This window comes from Gavialis gangeticus, unplaced genomic scaffold (assembly GCF_001723915.1).
Source record: "Gavialis gangeticus isolate Ggan-Ray unplaced genomic scaffold, GavGan_comp1, whole genome shotgun sequence".
In the NCBI taxonomy this organism is placed as follows: Eukaryota; Metazoa; Chordata; order Crocodylia; family Gavialidae; genus Gavialis; species Gavialis gangeticus.
Genome location: NW_017728993.1, coordinates 69,597,975 through 69,620,505, shown reverse-complemented (window position 1 = coordinate 69,620,505; position 22,531 = coordinate 69,597,975). Strand labels below are relative to the sequence as shown.

Genomic DNA, 22,531 nt, shown 5'->3' with positions numbered 1-22,531 from the left:
CTTTTTTTTTTTTTTTTTAGAGGCAGTGGTTAGGACTTTTTCCTGAAGTTATCTCCTGAATAAAGGCAGTGTATTTTAAATACTAGATTAACTGTAACGTTTTTGGATATGAAATTATAAAGAAGGTAATGGGAATGTATTGTGAGAGTTGGTTGTTCTGCATCGTTCAGCTGCCTTGATTGTAAAGTATAGTGGTGGTGGTCTGACTAGGAACCATCAGTGATAAAGATGTCCTTTTAAAGGTTGAATTTTTGGGGTGTATGGAGAAAATAGTGTTGGGTGACTATTCATTTGCCTGAAAGTTGTCCGAAGTGGGGTACTGCAGAGTTCTGTTTAGTTGCTCCTTTTCCTCAGTAGTTAGACGAGAGTTAGTGAAGTGATATGGATTCTGGTTCCTCATTTGTGAAGGCAGTTTAGCTCTGTGCGTCTTTCTTCTGATGTGGTTGCTGTGAAGAACCAGGCCAGTGTCTTTTGCACTGGATTTTGAAAGGGGGTTATCTTGTTCCTTCAAATGCCACTGATATGATGGGTGTAATAAAGCCAAGCGAAGCTAGGATGACTGCAGACAATTAAGAGTTTGCTGCTCTTCTGTGACTCCAGTTCAGTTTGGTCTGACTAGATCACTGTCTATTTACTGATGCTGAGAAATGTTCCTTTATATGTACCTAATTTGGAGGTTGCAGCCTTGTTATCTAGGTTTGCTCTGAGCAAAGTTAGACAATACATGAACACAAGAGCATACACTGAGTACAGACTCATTTTCCATCCTTTGTGACAAAGGATTTTTGACCCAGTGATGGGATAACATTTTAGGATACTCATATGCAGTTTTGCAGGTGGCATGTAATTACTTGTACTGGTTTCCAGTTTATTTCTGGGGACAATTTTTGGTGTTTAATTTAACCCATAAAACTTTTAACTGGCATGAGCCTTGGATGCATGAGACTGCCTCTCATATGGTGATCCCACAGTTGGATGCTACCTCAATTCTGGGATTCAAGGCTGAGCATAATAAAAAGGGCAGTGAAGATTTACAAATTATAAGTGTTGTAGAAGCTATCACAGCTTTTGGTAAGTTGTTCCAATGGTTAAATATCCTCACTGTAAGAAAAATAAAAAGCAAACGCTCCTTCTTCCCCCTACCCCCAACCAAGCAAACAAAATAAAGCAAAAAAATTGACACAAAAAATGCACCATATTTGTAGTCTGAATTTGTCTAGTTTCAATGTCTGGTTGTTAGATATTTTTATCACTTTACCTGACAGATTGAAGACGGTTTACAAATTTATTTCCCTATGTAGGTACTTACACACTGTGCTAAAGTCCCTTAGCCTTGTCTATATTAAGCTAAATAGCTGCAACTCCTTCAGTCTTTTGCTGTATGACGTAATTTCCAGTCCTTTAATGATTTCTGTGACTCTGCCCTGAACCCTCTCCAGTTTTTCAACACCCTTCTTGAAGTGTGGGCTCCATATGTGCACACTATTCAAGTAATGATTACTCAGTGTCAAATACGGAGGTAATAACCCTCTTGCTTCTGTGGGGTATTCCTGTTTTTATGCATCCCAGGATTGTAGTAACCCTTTAGTCTAGCACTGGTAACTCTTGGTCACCTGGTTATCCATCATAACCTCCCATCCTAACATATTCAGAATCCCTGCCTTCCAGGATAACCCTCCCTGCTCCCCTGCATAAACATGACCCCTATGCTTTGTCTCTAGAGGCTAGGGCTTTTCATTTGGCTATATTAAAATGCATACTTTTTGCTACCAGTTTACTAAGCAGTCTGGATTGCTTCTTTTCTGCAACCTGGCATCCATACACTTTATCAGGGACAATTTTATGCTTTCCTCCAGGGCATGGATAGGCATTAAATAGTGCAGGGCCCAGAACTCATCTCTGTAGAAACACATGCACTTTGTTATAAGTCCCTGTTTACATTTGCAGTTTGACACCTACCAGTTAGCCAGTTGTTAATTCTCTGGATGAGGGCATTTTAAATTAATTAGGAAACAGTTTACTTCAGCCCCATTCCTGTTCACTGCCTTGGACATCATGAAAGACCTGGTCTTCCTCCTTGGAGGCTGAGTCTCATTTTGGTGGATTAGAGTAACTGACTGACCTAATTTTATAATTTAATCATTTCTGCAGCAGGAGAACAGAGCATCTAGTCTTCAATTGTTGGATGTTTTTAGTTGAATGTTTCTAATGGGCTCTTAGACAAGCTGTGCATATTTTGACGACGACTCAGTTAAAACCATCCAACCTGAAATTGTCGAAAAATCTGCAGATTGACAGTCCAATTTTGTTTGCTTTTTAAAAATATTTGGCCTATTTGATTAACATTTTGCAGATTTCTCTTTTGCCTCTCAAAAACAAGGGTGTGTGTGTGTGTGTTGCTGCTGGAAAATGAATTGAAAATGCATAGTACAAAGGCCAGTTGGAAGATGGATTGCGGCTGACAAGCATAGTCATACTGTGTTGACACAAGTCTTGCTTGGTGAAAAATAGCTGCAGTTATTCTGTGCACACAAATCTTTGAGATTGCCCATTTATCAATAATATGCCAGTACTTTCCCCCCTCCCCCCTTAGTGACAGCATCATGGTTAAGGTATTTGGCCTGGGACGGTGAGGTTCAATTACTGTTGTTGTTAACTTCCAGTGCAACTTCTGGCAAGTCACAGTCTCAGTTCCCCATCCATACAAAGGAGATAACAGCACTAGTCTACCCCATGGGAAGTGTAAAGGAACATCTGCTAAAGGTCTTGAGGCTCTTCAGTACTAGAGTAACTCAGACTATAGAAGTACCAGAGAGAGATGGATAGCATCTGTTATTCACACAGTTTAATTACTTCTGCAGAAGAACACGAAATAGAACAAGATTATCTTAGAGAAATAAACTAATACTCAACTGCTCTTCAAACATTCAAATTTTATTTATATTTTTAAGAGATTACAGGGCAAGAGAAGTATAGCTGCAAGGGTGAAGGGAGGAAAAGGGTAAATTTTTTGTGCTTAATGAAACTCAAGTTGCACTTAGTGGAATTTTACATTGAGAGTTAATTGTTATGATCTTCTGTTTTCCAAAATATCACTGTGGCCAGCCATAAAAAATGAGGGCCTTAACTGTTATAGTAGGAACTGTCTAGATAGCAAAAGAGAGTCCTTGATATGTCTGAGATATCAGTGGGAATCTAGTACAGGGATCTTGTGTAATGAGGTTCAGTGTGAACATATTACTACTGATGACTTTTCTCTTCCAGATGTCCAGAAGGTTTTCTTGGAGACTATTGTCAGCACAGAAACCCCTGTGAAAGCGGTACCTGTCAGAATGGAGGAACATGTGAAACCACGTCTGTGATAGGAAAGGCCACTTGCAAATGTGCTCCAGGGTTCAGAGGCGAGGACTGCAGATATTCCGATTCTCACATCTGCTTTGTGTCACACCCCTGCTTAAATGGAGGAACCTGCCAGCTGCTTGGCCCAGATGCATATGAATGTGTCTGTAGGCCAGGTTACACAGGTGAGATTCTACTTATATATCTTTAGTCTCCTCATGTTATGTCCTTAAAAGCTTAGTTGAACCCTTCCAGAAATGCTGTTGTGCTGCTCTAAAATGCTGTCAGGCTAATAGCTTTAACATTATAAATGAGAACTTGGGCACACAACATGAACAGTTAAAAAAAAAAAAAAAAAAAAAAAAAAAAAGGCCAGACTTAAGACTTCTTACGTTTCAGAGTTGATCTTTAAATATATGCATGCATTTTGTATACATGGGGTAACTGATTAGTGTAGCCATTCCAGGACAGTGACTATTCTTCAAAATTGAACTTTCTCAGTGTGAGTATGGTCAGGTAGAGCAACTGGCTACCCAGAGACTTTGCAGAATCTTCATCCTTGGAAGTTTTCAAGAGCAGTTAGACAGATACCTGGGGTGGGGCTGGGGTATTTCAGTCAGAGGATCCTGCCTTGAGCAGGGGATGGGACTAGATGACTTCCTGAGGCCTCTTCTAGCCCCAATGTTCTATGAAGTTTACACCGAACATTACTCCAGAATAACTTTTGTAAGTGGGCAGGCCCTTAAAGCATCGTATTGAACAATTTTGAACAGCAGGATATTCTTATGGGAAGGTTTAATTCTGTGTAAGAGGAACATATAGAAATCTGAATTTTCATCTTTGAAGACAATGCGAGGGAAGTGAGCAAATATTATCAGTGCAGTAGAATTCCAGCTTATGGATATATTGCTTATAAAGCATAGTATTTGCTGTCTTGTAGGTCCTGTATAAACAAGCTAAAACTAAATCATATTGTTGATTACAGTGAGGAATGCAGAGCTGAGGTGCATTCTCCTGTTCTAATTTACTTATGCAGTTGTGTTGGAGGGATTTGAAAGCGTCATAAAATATGGGGTATCTTCTATACAAACCGTTTCTACTTATTTAAATTCAAATGTCTTGATTCCACAGGAAAGAACTGTCAGTGGATTGATGCTTGTATGTCTCAGCCGTGTGCCAATGGAAGTACTTGCATCGCATCTGGGGAGAGATTTTCCTGTACATGCCCATCTGGTTACACTGGACAAAAATGTGAAGTTGATGTGAATGAATGTATCACACCAGGACAATGCCAGCATGGTGGAACCTGTCTCAATGTGCCTGGCTCCTATCGATGTCAGTGCAAGCCAGGCTTTACTGGCCACCGCTGTGAAAGCACATATGTGCCATGTTCACCTTCACCGTGTATGAATGGAGGGACATGTCATCAAACCGGTGATTTCGTCTATGAGTGCAACTGTCTGCCAGGTAAATACTGTTTCTTTCCAAAAACCAAACAGGAATGCAGTGGTGAGGTTGGGCATTTAGCATTTGTCTCTTGGTGATACCTGTCTTAAGCTCCCCCTATAATGCAAGACCAGCATCAGGGCCATGGCAGAAGACACAAAAGTCTGTGTAAGGATGGGAGCTGATATGAAAGTTCAGTTGCTGTGGCGGCATTATTTCAGATGGTGACAGGAGGGTACTGCTAGCCATGAGGAGAACAGAGTTCAAACTTGAAGGACTGTTGGGTTGGGTGGGTCATGGCAAGAAAACATTGGATGGGTTCTAGGTCTTGAGTGAAGACCAACCCTTGGTCAGTTTGCTAATGAGAAACTTATGGCACAATTCAGCCTGCTGTTATCTTGTGGTTTTCCAGAACTTTTAATTCAACAAAACTCAAACCTCTGAAAACCAGTGAATACAGAGTTAATACATGCCATGCAACTGTAACTCTTTCCCCCTTTACAGCTGTCAGTAGGTCTTGGGAATTGCCTGAAGGCAGTCTAACTGTGTTGGCTGGATTAGGTGTAGCAGTATGGCATGCTGGAGGGGTTAATTGGAACAGCTTGAAGGACCTGCAGTTGTGATGTGAGGAAATCAGGCAGGAGCTTCTGGAGCCTTTGAATCCCTCTCTCTGTAGCAGGAGGCCTGATGCTTCTGTTACTTTAAGTGAAGGCAAGCTGCCTGAGAAGCAGCATGCAGCTGTCAGGAGTCACATGGCCTATAGGGGCTGGGCTATCAGGATATAAGCCCAGAGGTGGAGCAGGACAGGCTGTCTAGCCCTGAGAGCCATGGAGGGGAGCTCCTGGGTAACATCTGACTGGTGGTTTATGGAAGGGACTAAAGGGAGGTAAGGAGGTCCTAGCTGGCCCAGAGAAAGAATGGAGGGCAAGAGGGCCCAGAGAGAGAGCAGGGGCTAGAGGGCTCAAAGAGACCAGAGGCCTGGAGTGAGTAGCACCAGGTTGTCCATAGGTTTCGCTGACCTAGGAGTGGGGCCAGGGTTTGGTCAGGGCTGGAAGCCAAGAAGGGCCACAGCCAGAGACTGGTGGGGCTGGAGAGCCCATGGGTCTCAGCTGACCTAGGAGCAGGGACAGGGTCTAAGGACAGCTAGAGACTGGGGGTCCAGAATGCCTCTAGCCCAGAGAGGGGCTGGTGTAAGGATTCATAGACATTAGGGGCTGGTAGGGACCTCGCAAGATCATCAAGTTCATCCCTTCTGCCATAGGTAGGAAGTCTGCTAGTGTCAAATGACCCCTGCAAGATAAGCATCCAAATACCATTTGAATGAGTCCAGAGTAGGTGCTTGCACCACCTCTTGGGGGAGTCTGTTTCATACACCAGACACTCAGACTGTAAAGAAGCTTTTCCTTATGTCCTGTCTAAATCGGCCTTCCAGAAGTTTGTGGCTTTTAGACCTTGTTATCTCTTGGGGAGCCCTGGTAAACAACAGTTCTCCCTGATCCTGGTGCACTGCACCTTATGTACTTATAGGCTGCCACCAAGTCCCCCCTGAGCCTTCTGTTCTTCAGGCTGAAGAGTCCCATGTCTCTCAGCCTCTCCTTGCAAGGCTCTTGGTCTTTTGTCTTGTGGGTGGCTCTCTTCTGGACTCTCTCAAGCTTATCCACGTCCCTCCTGAAATGTGGGGCCCAAAATTGGACACAGTACTCCAGCTGTGGCCTCACTAACTCTGAGTAGAGTAGGAGGATGACATCCCTGGTTTTGCTTGAGATGTATCGGTGGATGTGTGTCAGAGTTTAGTTTGCTTTGCTGGCCATGACATTGCATGATGGCTCATGTTCATCTTGTGGTCAATCGAGACCCCCAAGTCTCTTTTGGTCATGGTGCTAGCAAGTATAGCACTGCTGAGCCTATAAGTAGGATGCTGGTTTTTCCTCCCAAGGTGGAGTACCCTACACTTCTCTGCATGAAATGCCATCAGGTTTTGGTTCACCCACCTTGCAAGCCTGTCCAGGTCGGCCTGTATCCCCAACTTGTTTTCCAGTGTGACCGCCTTCCCCCATAGTTCAGTGTCATCCGCAAACTTTGCCAGTCTGTATCTGACACCTGAATCCAGATCATTAATGAAAATGTTGAAGAGTGCTAGTCACCTTGCTCCATGTTGATTTGCTGCCATCAACCAGTACTCTTTGGGTCCAACCCTGAAGCCAGTTCCCCAACCATCGGACCGTGAGATAGTTGAAGCCGCAGTTTTCCAGGTTAGCCATGAGGACATCATGTGAGACCAATCAAAAGCCTTCTTGAAATCAAGATATGACATCATCCTCATCTCTCTTGTCCAGGCATTGTGTCACGTGGTCATAGAAGGAGATGAGGTTGATCAGGCAAGACCTTCCAGCAACAAAGCCATGTCGGCTGGCACTCAGAGTTGCTTTCCGGTATCCTGCTGCTGATGGAAACTTTGATAATTTTCTCCAGTATCTTTCCAGGGATGGGTGTCAGACTGATTGGTCTGTAATTCCCTGGGTCTTCCTTCTTTCCTTCCTTGAAGATTGGAACCACACTGGCTCTTTTCCAATCCTTTGGTACCTCTCCTGAGGGCCACAAGTTCTCAAATATCTTTGTCATAGGAGTGCTATGATGTCTGCCAGCTCCTTCAGGACTCTTGGGTGCATACCATTCGGGCCCATGGACTTATGGATGTTGAGTCTTTCGAGGTGTTCCCTCGTTGATCTACATAAATTGTGGGCCATCTCCCGTCCCATGGATGCTTTGCGCCCTGTCTGACAGGGTGACCCCTTTGGACAGGTGGAAGCCAATGCAAAGTAATCTTTTAGGAGATTTTCCTTTTCCTGAGCATCAGTTGTCAGCTGCCCCATTGTTGCCTTTGTTCTTCCTCTGACTTCCCACATATTTGAAGAAAGACTTTTTGTTGTCCTTGATTCCTGTGGCTAGCCTGAGTTTGGTGTCTGCCTTGGCTTTTCTGGTCTGCTCTCTGCAGGTTTGGGCTAGTGCTGTGTAGTCCTCCCTGGTGATGACTTCCATTTTCCATCTGGTGTAGGCTTCTCTGTTTAGCTTCAGGAAGTCCAAAAGTTCCCTATTGAGCCAAGGGGGCACCCCAGCCCGCTGACTGCATTTCCTTTTGGGGTGGAATGGACTTTCCTTGTGCTTTGAGGATTATATTCTTAAGGAACAATCATTCCTCATGGGCTCCCCTTTCTAAAGGGACATGGTCTCTGAGTGCCTGGTTGACCAGCCTCCTGAGTTTTTTAAAGTTGGCCTTCCCGAAGTTGAGGATGTCTGTTTTACTGAGATACTTGCCCACCCTGCATTGGACAGAGAAAGTGATCAGTTCATGGTCGCTGTCACCAAGCTTCCCCTCGACCCTCAGATCGTTCACGAGATCATCCCCTTTGGCCAGAACCAGATCCAGCAGTGCCTCTCCCTTAGTTGGCCTGTAGACCTCTTACGTTAGGTAGAGGTCATCAATGCATGCGAGGAAGCTACGCGACTGGTCAGATTTGGCTGTGTGCTCTTCCCGTGAGATGTTGGATGAGCAGAGCCAGGAGCCTATAGCCCATGGGGGCAGTTATGATTTGTTTAATATGTGACATCTGCGAGGTATGGGTATTGGGGAGGACGGAGCCTACACAATTAGCCCATAAGGCAGAGAGTGGAGACACCTAAGCTCAGGAATGTGAGATCAGGTTTGGGAAGCTTTGGGGCAGCCTCCCTTTTCTGAAAGTATCATTTCATCAAGGCATGGCAGGAAAGAGAAGGGGAGATTTCAAAGTGAGCTATGTTGACAAGGAAATTATGCATGTGCGCTTAAAGAGAAGTCCTCATGCCTCATTTCAGCACAAAGAACTGAAAGTTTTATTTGTAGCAGTGCACAGGGCTTACCTTGCTAACAGAAATTGTCAGCAGCAGGGTAGCATATGAGTGATCTATGATTTAATGATAGGAAGGGAAAGGGTATGAAGTTCAATGGTATCCTGTGCATTGGGGCGGTGGTTGTAAATTTTAGCACGTACATGAAAATGGCAGGTAGCTCCTATTCAGCTCATACAAACATAAGCAAAAAGGGGTTACACTCTGTCCTACGGTCATTAGGTGCCTTGCTCTCTGAACTTTGTGCACTGTCTGCAAAGACAGAGTGTAAGCATGTGTGTGACGAGTGTCCTGGGGTATCGCTCAAAAATGGCAGAGTTAAGGTTGTGTAAATGTGTAGCTTAATTGTGGATTTCCTGGTTTCGAGAAGTAGGAGATTTGTTCAGTTTGACTTTCTGGAAGGCAGTGGTTCGTACTGCATAGCTCTAGTTCTGTGTTCTGCCTTAACAATTTTTGGAAGGGGATTCCTTTATGTTTTTTAACATAAGGAGAAATGTGAACTGGCCAGGTAATGCTGCTTCACTCAAAAACCTCTTGGCTCACTTTTCTGTGCATTCATGAAACACATGAGTGTCCACTAATGGAGAGTTAAAGTCTTTTTTTTTGTAATGCTTTCAGCCTTGCTTTATTGCTTTATTGAAGGGTTATAGATGCCACGCATTAGCTGGGGCAAATGCTGAGCAGTGTTTGGGGGACAATCAGAGCCATAGCTTGAGTCCTAGAAATGAAGTTTAAGAAATGCTGCTCCCTCAGGAGCCTTTTCTGGTGACTGAATTTGGGTTGCAAACCCTATCTTGCACCCTAGGAGATAGGGCAAATTTTCAGGAAGTACCAGAAAGCATGTAGATTTTAGAGCATTTAGATGCTTTAATTGATACCTTTTAAGATACTTTACTTAAAGTTCTGGCCAACCTCAAGTGTGGTGGAACTGGGATTCTGTTGTTGGAGAAACCACCTGTTTACATTTACTGTTTTTGAGTACTTTGTCTCTTAACTTAATGTTGCGCTCAGTTATCTTTTTTTAAAGGAAAAAAAAAAGAAAAGAAAACCCAAAGCTGTTTGACTTGTAGTTAACAGGCTCTGCAGGCTTCATAGAGGGGGCTGTTTCTTGAGCGCAAGCTGTTTGGCCTTTGACATCCCAAAGGGCTTAAAATATTTGATACAAGGAGTATGGTAAAGAAAAGGGGAACTTCAAGTACTATGAGCCTAACACTGTAGAGCCAGTAAGATAGCTCATGCAAGTTAAGTTTCCTTTACTTGCAGGGACTCAAGTTTGAGTGGAAGCAACCGTGCAGACAAGTAAAATACAGTCAGGAAATGGAAGACTAGATTACTATGGTAACAGGAACTCACCCACATTGTGCGCACATTGTTTTGATTGGTAGTAACTGTGTGAAGGGTTATGCAACACGCATACAGTGTGGGTGTGGATAATTTTGTTTTGAGAAGCTGCATTTTCGTATGTCCTGATATTTGTGCCTGAATTGGCAGTATTGTATTGCTTTGCTTTGGTATTTAGAACTATTCTTTTGGAAAATATAAACAGAAGGAAAGGGCTGGTGAAGCCAGGGTACTTCTACAATCGTCCAAAGGGAAGATGAGATCCTCCAGGCACTCATCACCCTTGTTCAATTAAGGAGGCATCAAAAAGCACCCAGATGTGTTGGAAGACAAAACCCGAATCCTGGTTGCACTCTGAATGTTCATGAGGAAGTAGGCAGCAAAGGGATGTGTCTGCAGTGGGGGAAGTGAAGAGTGAGGAAAGGGAGAAGGGGGCCTGCCATAGATATCCAACATATGATTTAGATTCCTTCAGTTAGAAGGAGAGTGCCAGAGTTAAGGATTTATTGGGCTCACTTCCGCTGCAGAGTTGGGAAGTGTGGAGAAGACCTATAGGAGATCTCCCACTAGACCACTACTGGCAGCACTATTAAACTGCTCTGCAGGATTTGATGGATCCAGTTCTATGAAGTAAAGCATAGTAAGGGGTTCCTGCTGTCTCAACCCAGAGATTAATTCTGATGACATAGTATTTTGATAATTTTGAATTTATTTCACTTTCGAATACACTTCTGCACACTTAAAGTCTATATTCCCAGTCATCAGTAACAGAAAATGCTGGAGGGATTTTTCTCAAACTTTTTTTAAAGAGAAGTTATTTTTGAGGTTGTTAATTAAAAAATGGAAGCCCAGAAGAATTAGAGCGTAAAGCACTTGAAAAATGCTTTGCAACTTCAGTTGGATCAATAAAACTTTACAAAATAACTACTTATTTCAGCAATTGTGTCTATACAATCTTGCATCACTTCATAGTTATTTGTAGGGGTTATTGGTAAATATTCTTCCCCGCACTCTAGGAGATTGTAGGGATGGCAGTCATTCTCACAGGCTTATTGTGGTGCTGTCCCCACCCCCTATGCCTCTGATTGGCTGACAGGCCCCAGTGGCCCTGCCACTGATTGGTGGAGAGGGCTGTCTATCCTACTGCCCCGCCTCTCACTGCCGATTGGCTGAGGGCTATCCATCCTGTGGTCCCGCCCCTTACCCTTGGTGGAGAGGGTGGGGCCACACAGCAGGCTGTCCTCTCAGCCAATCAGCAGCAAGGGGTAGCAGCCATCTTTCCTGGTCACCTTCATGCTGGTAGCCCCCTTTGTGCTGGGCTGTATGGGAAGACTGCTGGCTCCCACTGGGAAGCCAGCATTTTATTTTTAATACATTGGGGGGGGGTGTTCTGCTTTTTTTTTCCCATGGATTTCACAGAGATTGCCTGATTTTTGTGATTTCCATGAAATCCATGCAATAACAACCTAAGTAGGTCCCTAGTTATTTGGCTGAAATATGGGAAGATGCTGGCAGTTAAAACAAATGTAGCACAAGATATACCGCTGTAAATACTCTCTATGCTGGTATAATTCTGTCTTCAGGAGTTGGTAGCACCATTTTTTATAATTTGATTTTTCTCTAGATTTTGTTCAAATTGATACAAATTGTATTGACTCTCCTTAATCCTAAATAGGTAGGAACTTTCTCAAGTCAGTTTTTAGTAAGCAATACCAATACTGGTGTGAAAAACATTTAACCTGCAGCATTTTAAACTTCTTTTTAAACATAGTGAGGGAGAGCTATAAAACTCATAACGTAGCTGACAAATAAGGAGTTGGTTTGGCAAGTGGCCCTTAATGGAATGTTAAACAAGTCAATAGAGGAAGTCCTTAGCTGGGAAAGTGATTATTCATTGTTATCCATCAAAATAATTATCCATTAACTAAGATAAGAACCCTAGGGAATTCCAAGAGCTGGGTCAGGAAACAATCTGTCAGACCAGAGTAGGTTGTTTATGGGAACTGGAACACTTCCTGGAAAGAGGAAGTAACTTCATGTATTCAGTAGTACTTGATGCTGGTTCACAAAACCACGGTGGCAAACAGTCCTTTCCTTTGAGCTGAGTGTCACAAATGCACATTGAATCCAATTTTTCTTTTGGGATGGATGGTGCAGGATTCTTCCTGTATCACTGAAGACCTTGAACTCCCTAAGGTTGAAATCTGGACCTCTGACTTAACTGCAGTATCTCTTCAGTTTTGGAGCAACCTGAATTTTGCTACTCAGAAATAGCCTTCATACTTGCAGAGAAGCACTTGATGGCTTGCACTAAATGTTTGTAGATTTGAATAATGAAGTCTCTTCTACAGTGATTATTCATGAAGTTGGGACTTTCGTTGTCACCATTCGTCTCAATCAGGGTTTGATGTACATTATAGAACACTTTCAGGCTCAGGCAAACCTAAATGTGTTGGCGTCTATGCTTTGAGAATTTCAGAAGTGCTAAAAATCTAACCTTTAAAAATGAAAGCTAAACTTCTGTAAACAGTTGTGCAGCAATAGATGAATCTTACTACAAAGGTAGCAGTCTCAGTGTTACAGAATGTACAGAGCTTGAAGTAGACGTTAAATCATACCTCAAAAGTTTCCGATGTATTTGATGAGGGCTGAAAGGAGTTTCTCTTAAAATGGGGGCAAATTGGGTGCAGTGTTTGCGAGATCTGGAAGTACACCGCCCCTGCCTCGGCCCCCAATTGGTGACTTTGGTGGTTTTTGGATTTATAACTCAAAACTCTTGTCATCTTTGGCATTTCAGATCCATTTTGGTCTGTTGTCTTTGGTAAAACATACTACTTTTTGAATTAGGCTTTTGTTGGGATGAGGATGGCAGTTATACAAAGTCATTTCCAGGCATGTTACATGTACAACTTTATTTGTTCCTAATGCTGCAGGAAATATGCAATGGCAGATGCATCCTTTCAGTATATTTAGGTTTTCATGCACTACTTTTGAAGACTTTTTTTATCCTGGCACAAATTTTCTGAAGAGCACGCAGCGTTTTTGCTTCATGTAGGCTTCATGCACTTCTCTAATTTGTATGGAGTTTCCCTAGAAGCGGTCATGCTATCTTCAGTGGTCAGGCTTCTTCTAAATGAAGGGAGCCAGGACTTGCTGATTTTTTTTTTTTTTCTCTCCCCCTTGTTTCTCTCCCTGCCCTTAATGCAGGGGTGGGCAAAATACGGCCCATGGGCTGGATGTGGCCCGCCAAGCCATTCTATTCAGCCCATGGGGCCCCTAAAATAAATTAGGAAATTAATATTTACCTGCTCCTGGCTGCCTGTCAAAGATGGACCAAATCAAAGCAGGACCCAGGGGATGCCAGCAAGACCTAGCAGCCCAGCCCCGCCTCAGTCCCAGCCATTTCCCTGTCTTCCTGCCCTCACACTGCTCTAGCACCATGTGGCTCCTGGCTGTATCACCTGACTGGGGAGCACGTGGACGTGCTGGTACCCCAGGGGGTGGGTGGTTGTGTGTGTGTGTTCGTGTGTGTGTGTGTGTGTGTGTGTGTGATGAGTCCCACATGCACGTCCCACCATACACATGCACCCCCCTCCCCGACACTACCATGGACGCAGACCCCCACACCTCCCTCACACCCCAGCCACCCTTTCCCCACACCCCACATATCCATATACACATCCGCATGCTCCCTCACCTCACACCCCCCACTCCCACACATCCACAGCCCGCCACAAATGTATACGCACCCCCCCACAATATGCAAGAGTAAGACTTCATTTTAAACTATTGTGCAATCACCTCTATGGACACTACACAAACGCGTGTAAATCAGGGCAAAAATATTTTTTTAAAATAAAATTAATGAATGTTTGTAGATGTTTGTTTTTTAGAATATAATTTGGTATTTTTCTGGTTCTGAGTTGGCAAAACTCCTTGCTGAAAGGAATACTTATGTGGGTGAACGGAGGGACTTCTGGTGGAAAAGGTCAGGGGTTAGAGGGCAGGACTTCCGCTCACAAGATGGCGACCTGAGGGGCAGGGTTTCTGTAAAGGGGCGAGGCTACCCATGTGGCCCTTGACAGGGGTATAGGAGTTGACCGGTAGAGCCATCAGTCCAACAAAACTTTCAATATGCTAAACAAATGACACATTAGTTCCCCATTTTTCTTCAACTTCTTTGAGCTTTGGGTTTAGGAAGGGGGTGGATCTAAAAAGGAGATATATTAAGAGACAGAAGGGAAATGACGGAGGGAAGTTTTGGAGCAGCAGAAGAAGGTCTAAGTTAAGCATATGTAACATACAGGTGGCTTCTGCTACACAATAGTTGCATCTACACATTAAATTAGTGCACCTGAATAAACTCCGGTGCAGTTCGTGCTGGAATTTATTGCACCCAAGCACAGCATTTACATGTTTGTCCAGGACCCTGCAGCATGTTGAACCGAGGCAGCGCAGCCCCAGCTGGCACAGGTCCTGGAGGGGGGTCAGCCTGCCAGCCCGAAGCTGCTGTTCCCCAATTCAGCATGCTGCGGAGGGGCTGGCTGGCAGGCAGCTTGTTGGCCCCTTCCTGCAGTTTCATTGCCCAAGACCCCATGGCAGGGAGGAAAGGAGGTACCTGATGACTCCTGGTGTACCAGAGGTGGGTTCCTTCCAACAAAGGCCTAGTATCTGAAGCTAGGTGATACTAGGCCTTCATTGTACCCTAGTTTACTTCCAGGACAGTGGAACCTGCTGTTGCTTATTTGCTAGATCAGCAGTTGGCACCCTTTCCAGGTTGTGGGCCAGAACAACCCAGCTTGGGTTAGAGGCAGGTGAATGGTGCTAAGATTTGGCCACTCCTGCTGCTTTTCCTCATGGCAGCATGGAGAGAGCAACTACCACTAAGGCTGCCAGAGCCACACATTTGCAGTCCAGATCAAAGTGCTCTGCAGTCTGAATCTGGCACATTGGTTGCCAACTTCCATGCTAGATAGGTCACTCATCTACTGGAGCGCTCATCTGCTAAAGGTCCTGTATGCAATAGTGTTACCAGTAGATACATTTTACCCATTTGTATAATGGAAGTAATGACTTGCCACTGTTATGTTATGTGCTTGAGGACTAAACAGTAAATGGGAATGTAGCAATTAGAAGTGTAAAATCCCTCCGATTTAACTAGCTTTCCATCTCAGTCTGAGGTCAGCACTCCAATTTTACCCGTGCAACATCAAACCACGTGGAATTCCATATGCAGCAGAGATGAACAGCTAAATACATAGTTGTCTGGAACTCGCATACTAGAGAATTAGTCGAGTGTTGGCATCTCCAAAGCTGACAGAACTAGCTGACAAGTTTTTAGGGTTTTGGAGCTGGTGGCTCCAGCCAGCCAGGCTCTGGTTTTGAGCTGTGCATGCTGTGCCCGCGTGTGGGGAGTGTTTGTTTGTTTGTTTGTTTTTTGTTTGGGTTTTTTGTTTTGTTTTGGGGTTTTTTGGCCCCTGGATATCCAGGGGTCAAGAAAAAACTTGTGCGCTGCCCTCTTGCAATGCAGAGAACAGCTGAACGTGCAGTGTGTATGCTGCAGACATGTCTGCGGTGCCACATAGCACACAGCCGCGCTTGTCGGGATGCAGCTAAGAGATGCAAGAGAAAAGTCACTCTTGCTGCAGGTCTCCTCACAGTCTCTTTAAAGCAGCTAAACTCAGCAAGAGCTGCTGCAGAGCTGGTGAGCTTATGGAACTCATTTACAGGCTCTGCAATGTCTGCCTTGGATGATGCACCCTCTAAAAGCTGGTTTTGACCTGATTGACAAATACTGTTGTGCTGTCCAGAGCCGAACATGGAGGGCTGAGGGAAAAGTGTGCATGTTTTGGATGAGGAGACTGCACCATAACTAGTCAAAGATTCCAGAGAACCCAAAAGAGTTCTTTTGTAAGAATTTTGGAATCAGTTACTCCCACCCCTTTGAATCTTTGCCATCTCTAGTATAAGAAGTAAATACTTTATCTGACTCTGCCTGGAGGGTTATTTTCGGGAGCATAAAATGAACAAATAGATGGAAAAGAATAAAAGCTAAGAAAACTGAAGAGAACCAGGCATTTGATCCCATGAAATGCTTATTAGTATTACTATCTGCAGAGACCACCTGCTGTCCATATAAATGTGGAAACCGATAGAAGGTTTGTTTGACAGGATGGTTGAAAATTATAATATATGCATATAAAGAGGCTGTCAGGATTTTTGCTGAATTCTTTTTTTTCTTCCATCAGGGTTTAATTTATAGGTTGGGTTGGGTGATGATAGCTAAAATCCACAAAATAGGGGACCAGGTATTATGTGGGCAGGGTCACTGCTGCACCAGATTAGCGCATTCAGGCCACCAGAAGGTGCATCAAGAGTACAAAGTAAGAAGTTGGGTCACAGCCCTGGGCTATGTGATGTTGGCTTGGCTTAGCTCTTTCCCACACTGGGGAGCGGTGGAACCAACAAAGAGATTTGAAGGCTTGTGTTCAGTGAGAAGAGGTGTGTCTTTTTACCTTCATGTGAACTCAAGGGGGTGAGCAATTCGGAGGTAAACACATGCTAAAGTCCAGGCACTTCAGGCAAACTTGCCAAGGTCAACCCTAGTCTCCTGCCAAAGGCTGTTCTTGTGGTTAAATGAGAATTCCTGGCCTTGGCTTTGCAAAATAAAGCTTTTTAATACTAAAGCAAAGCTCTGTGCCATTGCCTGACTGGAGGACTAGTGCTTTGCTGGTATAAGCCAACCTTTCCTTTGACTTGGGTAGAGGCAGAAGGCTGTTACGATTGGTTCTTGTGTCCAGCTGCTGCTCTGGTGTTCTGCAGGGAACTAGGTTAACTAGGGTAATTCTCTTTAATGGCCCTTTTGAAAATAATTTCCATTTCATACATTTTTTATTTGCCTAGGCTTTGAAGGAGATACCTGTGAGCACAACATTGATGACTGCCCAAACCACAAATGCCAGAATGGTGGTGTATGCGTGGATGGTGTAAACACTTACAACTGCCGCTGCCCTCCACAGTGGACAGGTAGGTGGGGTGCAAAATTTTCCCTCTTGGGTTGGGTGGCTTTTCAGAATGGGGTTCAGCACTGAGTGATTACTCACTTACGTAAATCCAGCTTAATGTAGGAGTGGCTGAAAGCTGTTAACATCTGTTGCTGGTTCAGCAGACTGTAACAAGGGGTGTCAGTGCAGTCCTTAGCAGTTGACTGTCCACATCAAAGCTGCTGCATCAACAGAGGGTAAATTCCTAATTCACTACTTCAGGCTTTGTCTAAGGTGTAGATTTCTGACAGTACAGCTCTGTGCTGGGCAGGGGTGTGAAGAGGTTTGAATGCTGCGTAACAGCTGTGTTGGTAGAAGCTCTCAAAATAGTTGCAGTTTTACCAGAAAACCTGTACTTTTTCCTGGTATAGATTGTTTCCCTTGGCAGGGTGTGGGATATATTTGTTACAGTGATACACAGTGCAACTTTGCTGGTTTTTGTCCATTTTGCAGGTATCCCATGCTGGTGTTTCTAGACCAACAAAGTGGTCTTAGTGTAGACCTAGGTTTTCAATAGTGGGGCCCATAGATTAGAGCTGGGGTAGGACATACAAGCAGGGAAAGTAGCTCATAGTATGGGAGTTTTCTGTTGCTGTTATGTCATTTCTCCTCTCTGCTTGTGAGACTGCTAAATAATGAAGTTACTGTAAATTGAAAAAAAATGCCATTGAGCAGGTAGGAGCAAAGCTTCACTCAAATTGTGTCCATGTAGCTACTGCAGGATTGTTGTCACCTTATGCCAGTAACCCAAACATGGCATGCAGCTGAGTTCTGTAAAAGTCCAAATGGAGCTTAGGAAAGTATTGTGCATGATATAAGGAAACAACCTATAGGAAGCACTGCTTTATATTGAATCACAAAATTATTCTTTGTCTTCTAGCAAAACCAAACAAATTGGCTGAATTATAGACTGATACAGCCACTTCTTGGCTTAGATTGCAGCTAAGTTTGAGCATGATTCCAGCACCCCCACTCTCCAGCCTTCCCAGTTCTCAATTCACAAGTAAAGGAATGGCCTCATAACTATAAGCTAGATCTGGAGTCACCTTATATACAAACATATATGATTTGGACATTTTTTCATGAATTGTGTACTTGTGTGAATGCCTAACACTCTTTGCTCCTTATAAGAAAAGAATTAGGCTTAACTGCACTTTCCTACAAGACTTAGTGTACAGTTGTGAGAATTATTTGGTTAGATCAGTTTTTTAAAAATAAGAACATCTGTAAAGATCAGCTGCTCAGACAGAATTAATGCGGGGAATCTGGCTGTTTGAGACTGAAGGTTTTGAAGCTGTTTCCTGGTAAAGAACACCATTCTCACTGTCAACCAGTCATACAGGAGGGTTTTTGATGGACATTTTTAAATTTCTTTTAATCAAAATGTAAGGTGGATTGTCTCTTTTCCAATATAAACCTCAGTTTTTGGTGTGCGTGCATCTGTCTCCACCTCCCTTTCTCCCCCGAATCTCGTTCCTTGAACGCACTCTGTAAATATGTAAGAAGGGGGAGACTTGGAGGGATGGAGAGGGCAGATGGTGTACAAGTGGAGCACAGGAAGGTTGCAAAAAATTGGCAATTCCACTTGTATCTAAAAAGCTTTGTGTGTACCAGCTACTAAAATGTTTGTTGGGACCTGCAGCCTTTGCAAGCCATATACTGATTTGTGGGTTTTCCTGAGCTTTAGAGTTGTTGAAGCACCCAGGTGACCCTTTCATGAACCTCTGAACCTAATAGTTCATTGAGAAAGGCTCCTGTGTCTTCTGAGAGCACAATGAATCGAGCTTGGCTTTTGATATTTGAACTGGCATCAGCTACCCACCGTCTCCTTGGAAGGTTCAAGTGGCAAATGGGGTAGGGGTTTGGTGAAGATGGGCAGTGACCCTCTTAAGCCTTGTGGGTAGGTTGGGGCCATGTTTAACTCTCAAGGCTTGCTGAATGTAGTTTGGAGCCTTCCTGTTTACATCCCACCATCTACAGGTGATGGGCTGCCCTCCTTGTGATCTTATGTGCATGAATGAGGTTCCCTTCCTACCTAAGGAGGAGAGCTCCAAACCTCGTTCCCTTTCCTTTATGGGACGAGTTTAAATAAGAGATTTTAGTTTAATTCCTTTAACTTCTAAGGGTCCCTATACATGAGCAGGGAAGCTGTTCTGATGCACTTAATCAAGTCTGCTGGAGTGTGGCAATTACAGTGCTTCAGCAGCCTCCCGCATCTTGTGTATCAACATCCCTGTGCTTCAAAATGGCAGTGGAGGCACTTTATCTAAAGCTCTTGGAGGTGCTCTAATTAAAGTGCTCCCCTCCCCACTCCCAGAGCACAACTATAAATGCCTTAAGGTGCCACTTGGCCCTACCTTCTTCCTTAGTCCCATGGTAAAGCTGAGGTTGCAGATTGATTAGTGCTAAGTTTTTTGGTTGTTTTTTTTAACTTGCAAGAGTAATAGCTTTTGAAACTCTTTAAACTGTAGAAACTGTGAGTTCAGACTTAAAGCTGAATTTGTAAGAAACTGAAACCTTTTAATGTATAGGAACTGGTAGTTCAAGTAATGAAATGACTATAATTCTGACCTTATAGTGAAGTCTTGAGAGAAATCCAACTCAAACCACTTTATCCATAACAAGCAGTTTCTTTAAGTATTCAAACTGCAATGTGCTTGCTTTAGTCAAAAAGCAGTTGTGCTGCTTTCTGCCTCCTTTGTATACATCTGATGACCTAAAGGGCGCATCCAGACCAGTGAATTGAATCCCTATTCTCACTCACAGCACACGATAATGATAACAATAACCGTGGGGGGTGGGAAAAGGCAATGAAGTGGAACTTCATCTACAGTGCAGTACAGTTTCATCTATAGTGCAGCAGGCAACCTGAGTGTTTTCAGCCAACTTCTCTTTCTGGCAACAGGGCCTGGGTATCGAGGTCTGCCTCTATAGGGTCTTGCTCAAGCTTAGAGCTTAGAGCTATCATGCATATGTTTTTTGAGCCATTGCTGATTGTGCTGCCCTTATCGGTTCACTATGTTTTAGGTGAAGCGCAGGCAGATGTTGGTGTTGCATGCAGAAATCCTGTCCTGCTCCCATATAATAGAAATATGCAGTGCTGTTCACATGATTTTTTTGCACCTTTTGTTTTCCTTGAAGTCTTCTCAACGTTCTTTGCATATATAGAGAGCTCTGCATAGCATCTTGGTTGTGACTTTTATCTGCCATCACACCAATTCCCTGAAATATGTCTGTTATAGTCAGCCCTGAGTTCTGATAGTTCCTTTAGTTTTGCTCCAGCCTTTGCAAGAGAGTGAAGAATCCATTGACTTCAGCTTGGCTCCACTGGAAAGCACAATGAAGCCACACAGCACAGGACTAAAGCAAAATGCTATTTGTGCTGCCTCTTGCAGTATGTGAGCATAAAGGGACAGTTCCTGGTTGTGCAGCAATATTTAAATATTACAGTGAAGTCTGGTCCCATGACCCTAGAGCAGTAGAGGTCATGGATAAATGGACTGTCTGGTCAGGGAAGACAGCTGGAGGACCACCAAAATAATTGGGAGCATAGCCCATGTGTAGATTAAACGACGGGTGTGTGTGCACAACACTTTTTAAAGTGGGCTAAATGCTTTTGTACCACTTTAATGGTGTTGGTGTTTGCATGCCTCAGAGGCGTATTACGCATTAATTCCAGTTGCTGTAGGAAATTCGGTGGCGTAATTCACCTTAAATGACTTGAGGGCACAGCAAACTAAAATTCCTTGGAGGAGTTTCAGTTTGCTGCACCTACAGCCGTTGAGCAAAGCACCGGGCTTTGTACAGCTCTGTAGGAAGCCCTTGGAGCCTGCCTGTCTGCGTAAGCTGTGTGGGCTCCCTGTGCTTCCCTCCTTGGTTGTGATACTTCCCGGGCCCACCCGAGCTGGGTGCCTGCGGCTGGGTGCTGTCTGGGGGAGGGGTTGCCACCAGTGTGGAGGGAAGCACCAGCACTGCTGCGGCCCAGGGACCACTCTGCCCACTGGCAGCTCACCCTCCCCTCCCTGCCGCTGGTAAGTCAGCAGGATGTGTGCATGACATGGCGGTTTAATCGGCCCTAAATTGAAGTGGTGTTTTTAAAAATCCACTGCTTCAATTTAGGGCTCCTGTTTCATCTACACATACCCATAGATATAATCGTACGGTTACTACCACACCATACCATATTTTCTTGCATACCACACAGACCCCAAATAAGAAATGCACCTGTTTTTGGGAAGGCAGAATGAGAAAAAAAATGTATGCGGATTTAAAGCTGCATAGAGTAGAGATAGAAATTAGTTTTTAGTTCACTTATCCTCCCTTCCCTACTCAGGAAGAAGCTACAGTTTTAACCCTTTCACAGTTGAATTAACAGCACCTCTTGGCTGTTTGGCCAAAAGCTGAAACTGTAGCTATTGCTAAAGACTGGGGAGATTTAGGATTTTGAAAAGAGTTAAAAACCTCCTGCTTGGCTGCAAAATCAGAGGAAAAAAAGGGTCCAGGACTAACTAACAACAAAATTGGACAAAGAATAGTTTTAGTGGACTATCAAGACCATTACAAAACGAGAGGGTTGTTAACACCTGTGGAATGAAGAGCAGTTAGCAGGATCAGGTAGATTGCAGTGAACCATTTTACTCCATCGGAACTGCCTGAATAGAAATGCCACTGCTGCTTCGTGTAGTTGGTTTTAAATTTTGGGCTGAGTAGGAATTAAAGCAGGATGTGACTGCACCTTTCTCCCTTTAGTTTGCTCCTGCTGCACTCTGCCCTGTCTTTATGCAAGAGCTGGAGGGAAGAGAAGGAAAAGAAACAGCATCCATTTTATGGCATCTCTATACTTCTGTTCTGAGTGGAAAATCGGCTTAACACAGACGCTCCAATTTTGAAAGACTAATTTTTGAACAAAAATGTTTGTTGTATTCAAGGAAATACGGCAGTTAGCTCTCAGATGAAATTACTTCTTCTACCAAGAATTAATTTGCCAGTTATGCTGCAGGAAAGAATTTCACAGTGGAGCTGCAGATCTCGTTACATGGATGCATCTGATTTACAGCAGAGCCAACCACCGATGTTGATAGGCCGTAAAGTAGTATAAGAAACAAAAAAAAAGCTTTTCAGGTTTCTCTTACGTTTCAATTTATTCTACTCTTCTCTTATGTCTTATGACAACATTAAAACTAGGGTTGGGTATTTGACCAGTCAGATAAAATAAAGTCAGTTGACCGGTCAAATTGTAAAAAAAAAAAAAAATTGCCAATATGTCCAAATAATACATCAGAAAAGTACAAATTTTCCATTAAGAAATGTGTCAAAAAAACAATATTTCTTTAAAGAAAACTACAAAAAATAGTTTGTTTGTTTTTAAATTGTTAGAATCTTTGGCTGCTCACAAACACCTCTGCACCCACCCTGAACCCCAATACCCACCACCAATAAAATACCCTCATTCCCATGCAACTAGTTACAATAGTGTG

The 22,531-nt window shown here is 43.7% G+C and overlaps 1 protein-coding gene across 2 annotated transcripts in view; it reads left to right on the top strand.

The window, feature by feature from the left end:
* The window catches only part of NOTCH2 (notch 2), a 150,158-nt gene that overhangs the window by 25,111 nt on the left and 102,516 nt on the right, over positions 1 to 22,531 (top strand). For both annotated transcript variants that reach the window (XM_019501982.1, XM_019501983.1), the window contains exons 3-5: positions 3,265 to 3,524; positions 4,471 to 4,806; positions 16,915 to 17,037. In XM_019501982.1, coding sequence (XP_019357527.1) covers positions 3,265 to 3,524; positions 4,471 to 4,806; positions 16,915 to 17,037 — 719 coding nt within the window. The remainder of the gene's footprint in view (positions 1 to 3,264; positions 3,525 to 4,470; positions 4,807 to 16,914; positions 17,038 to 22,531) is intronic.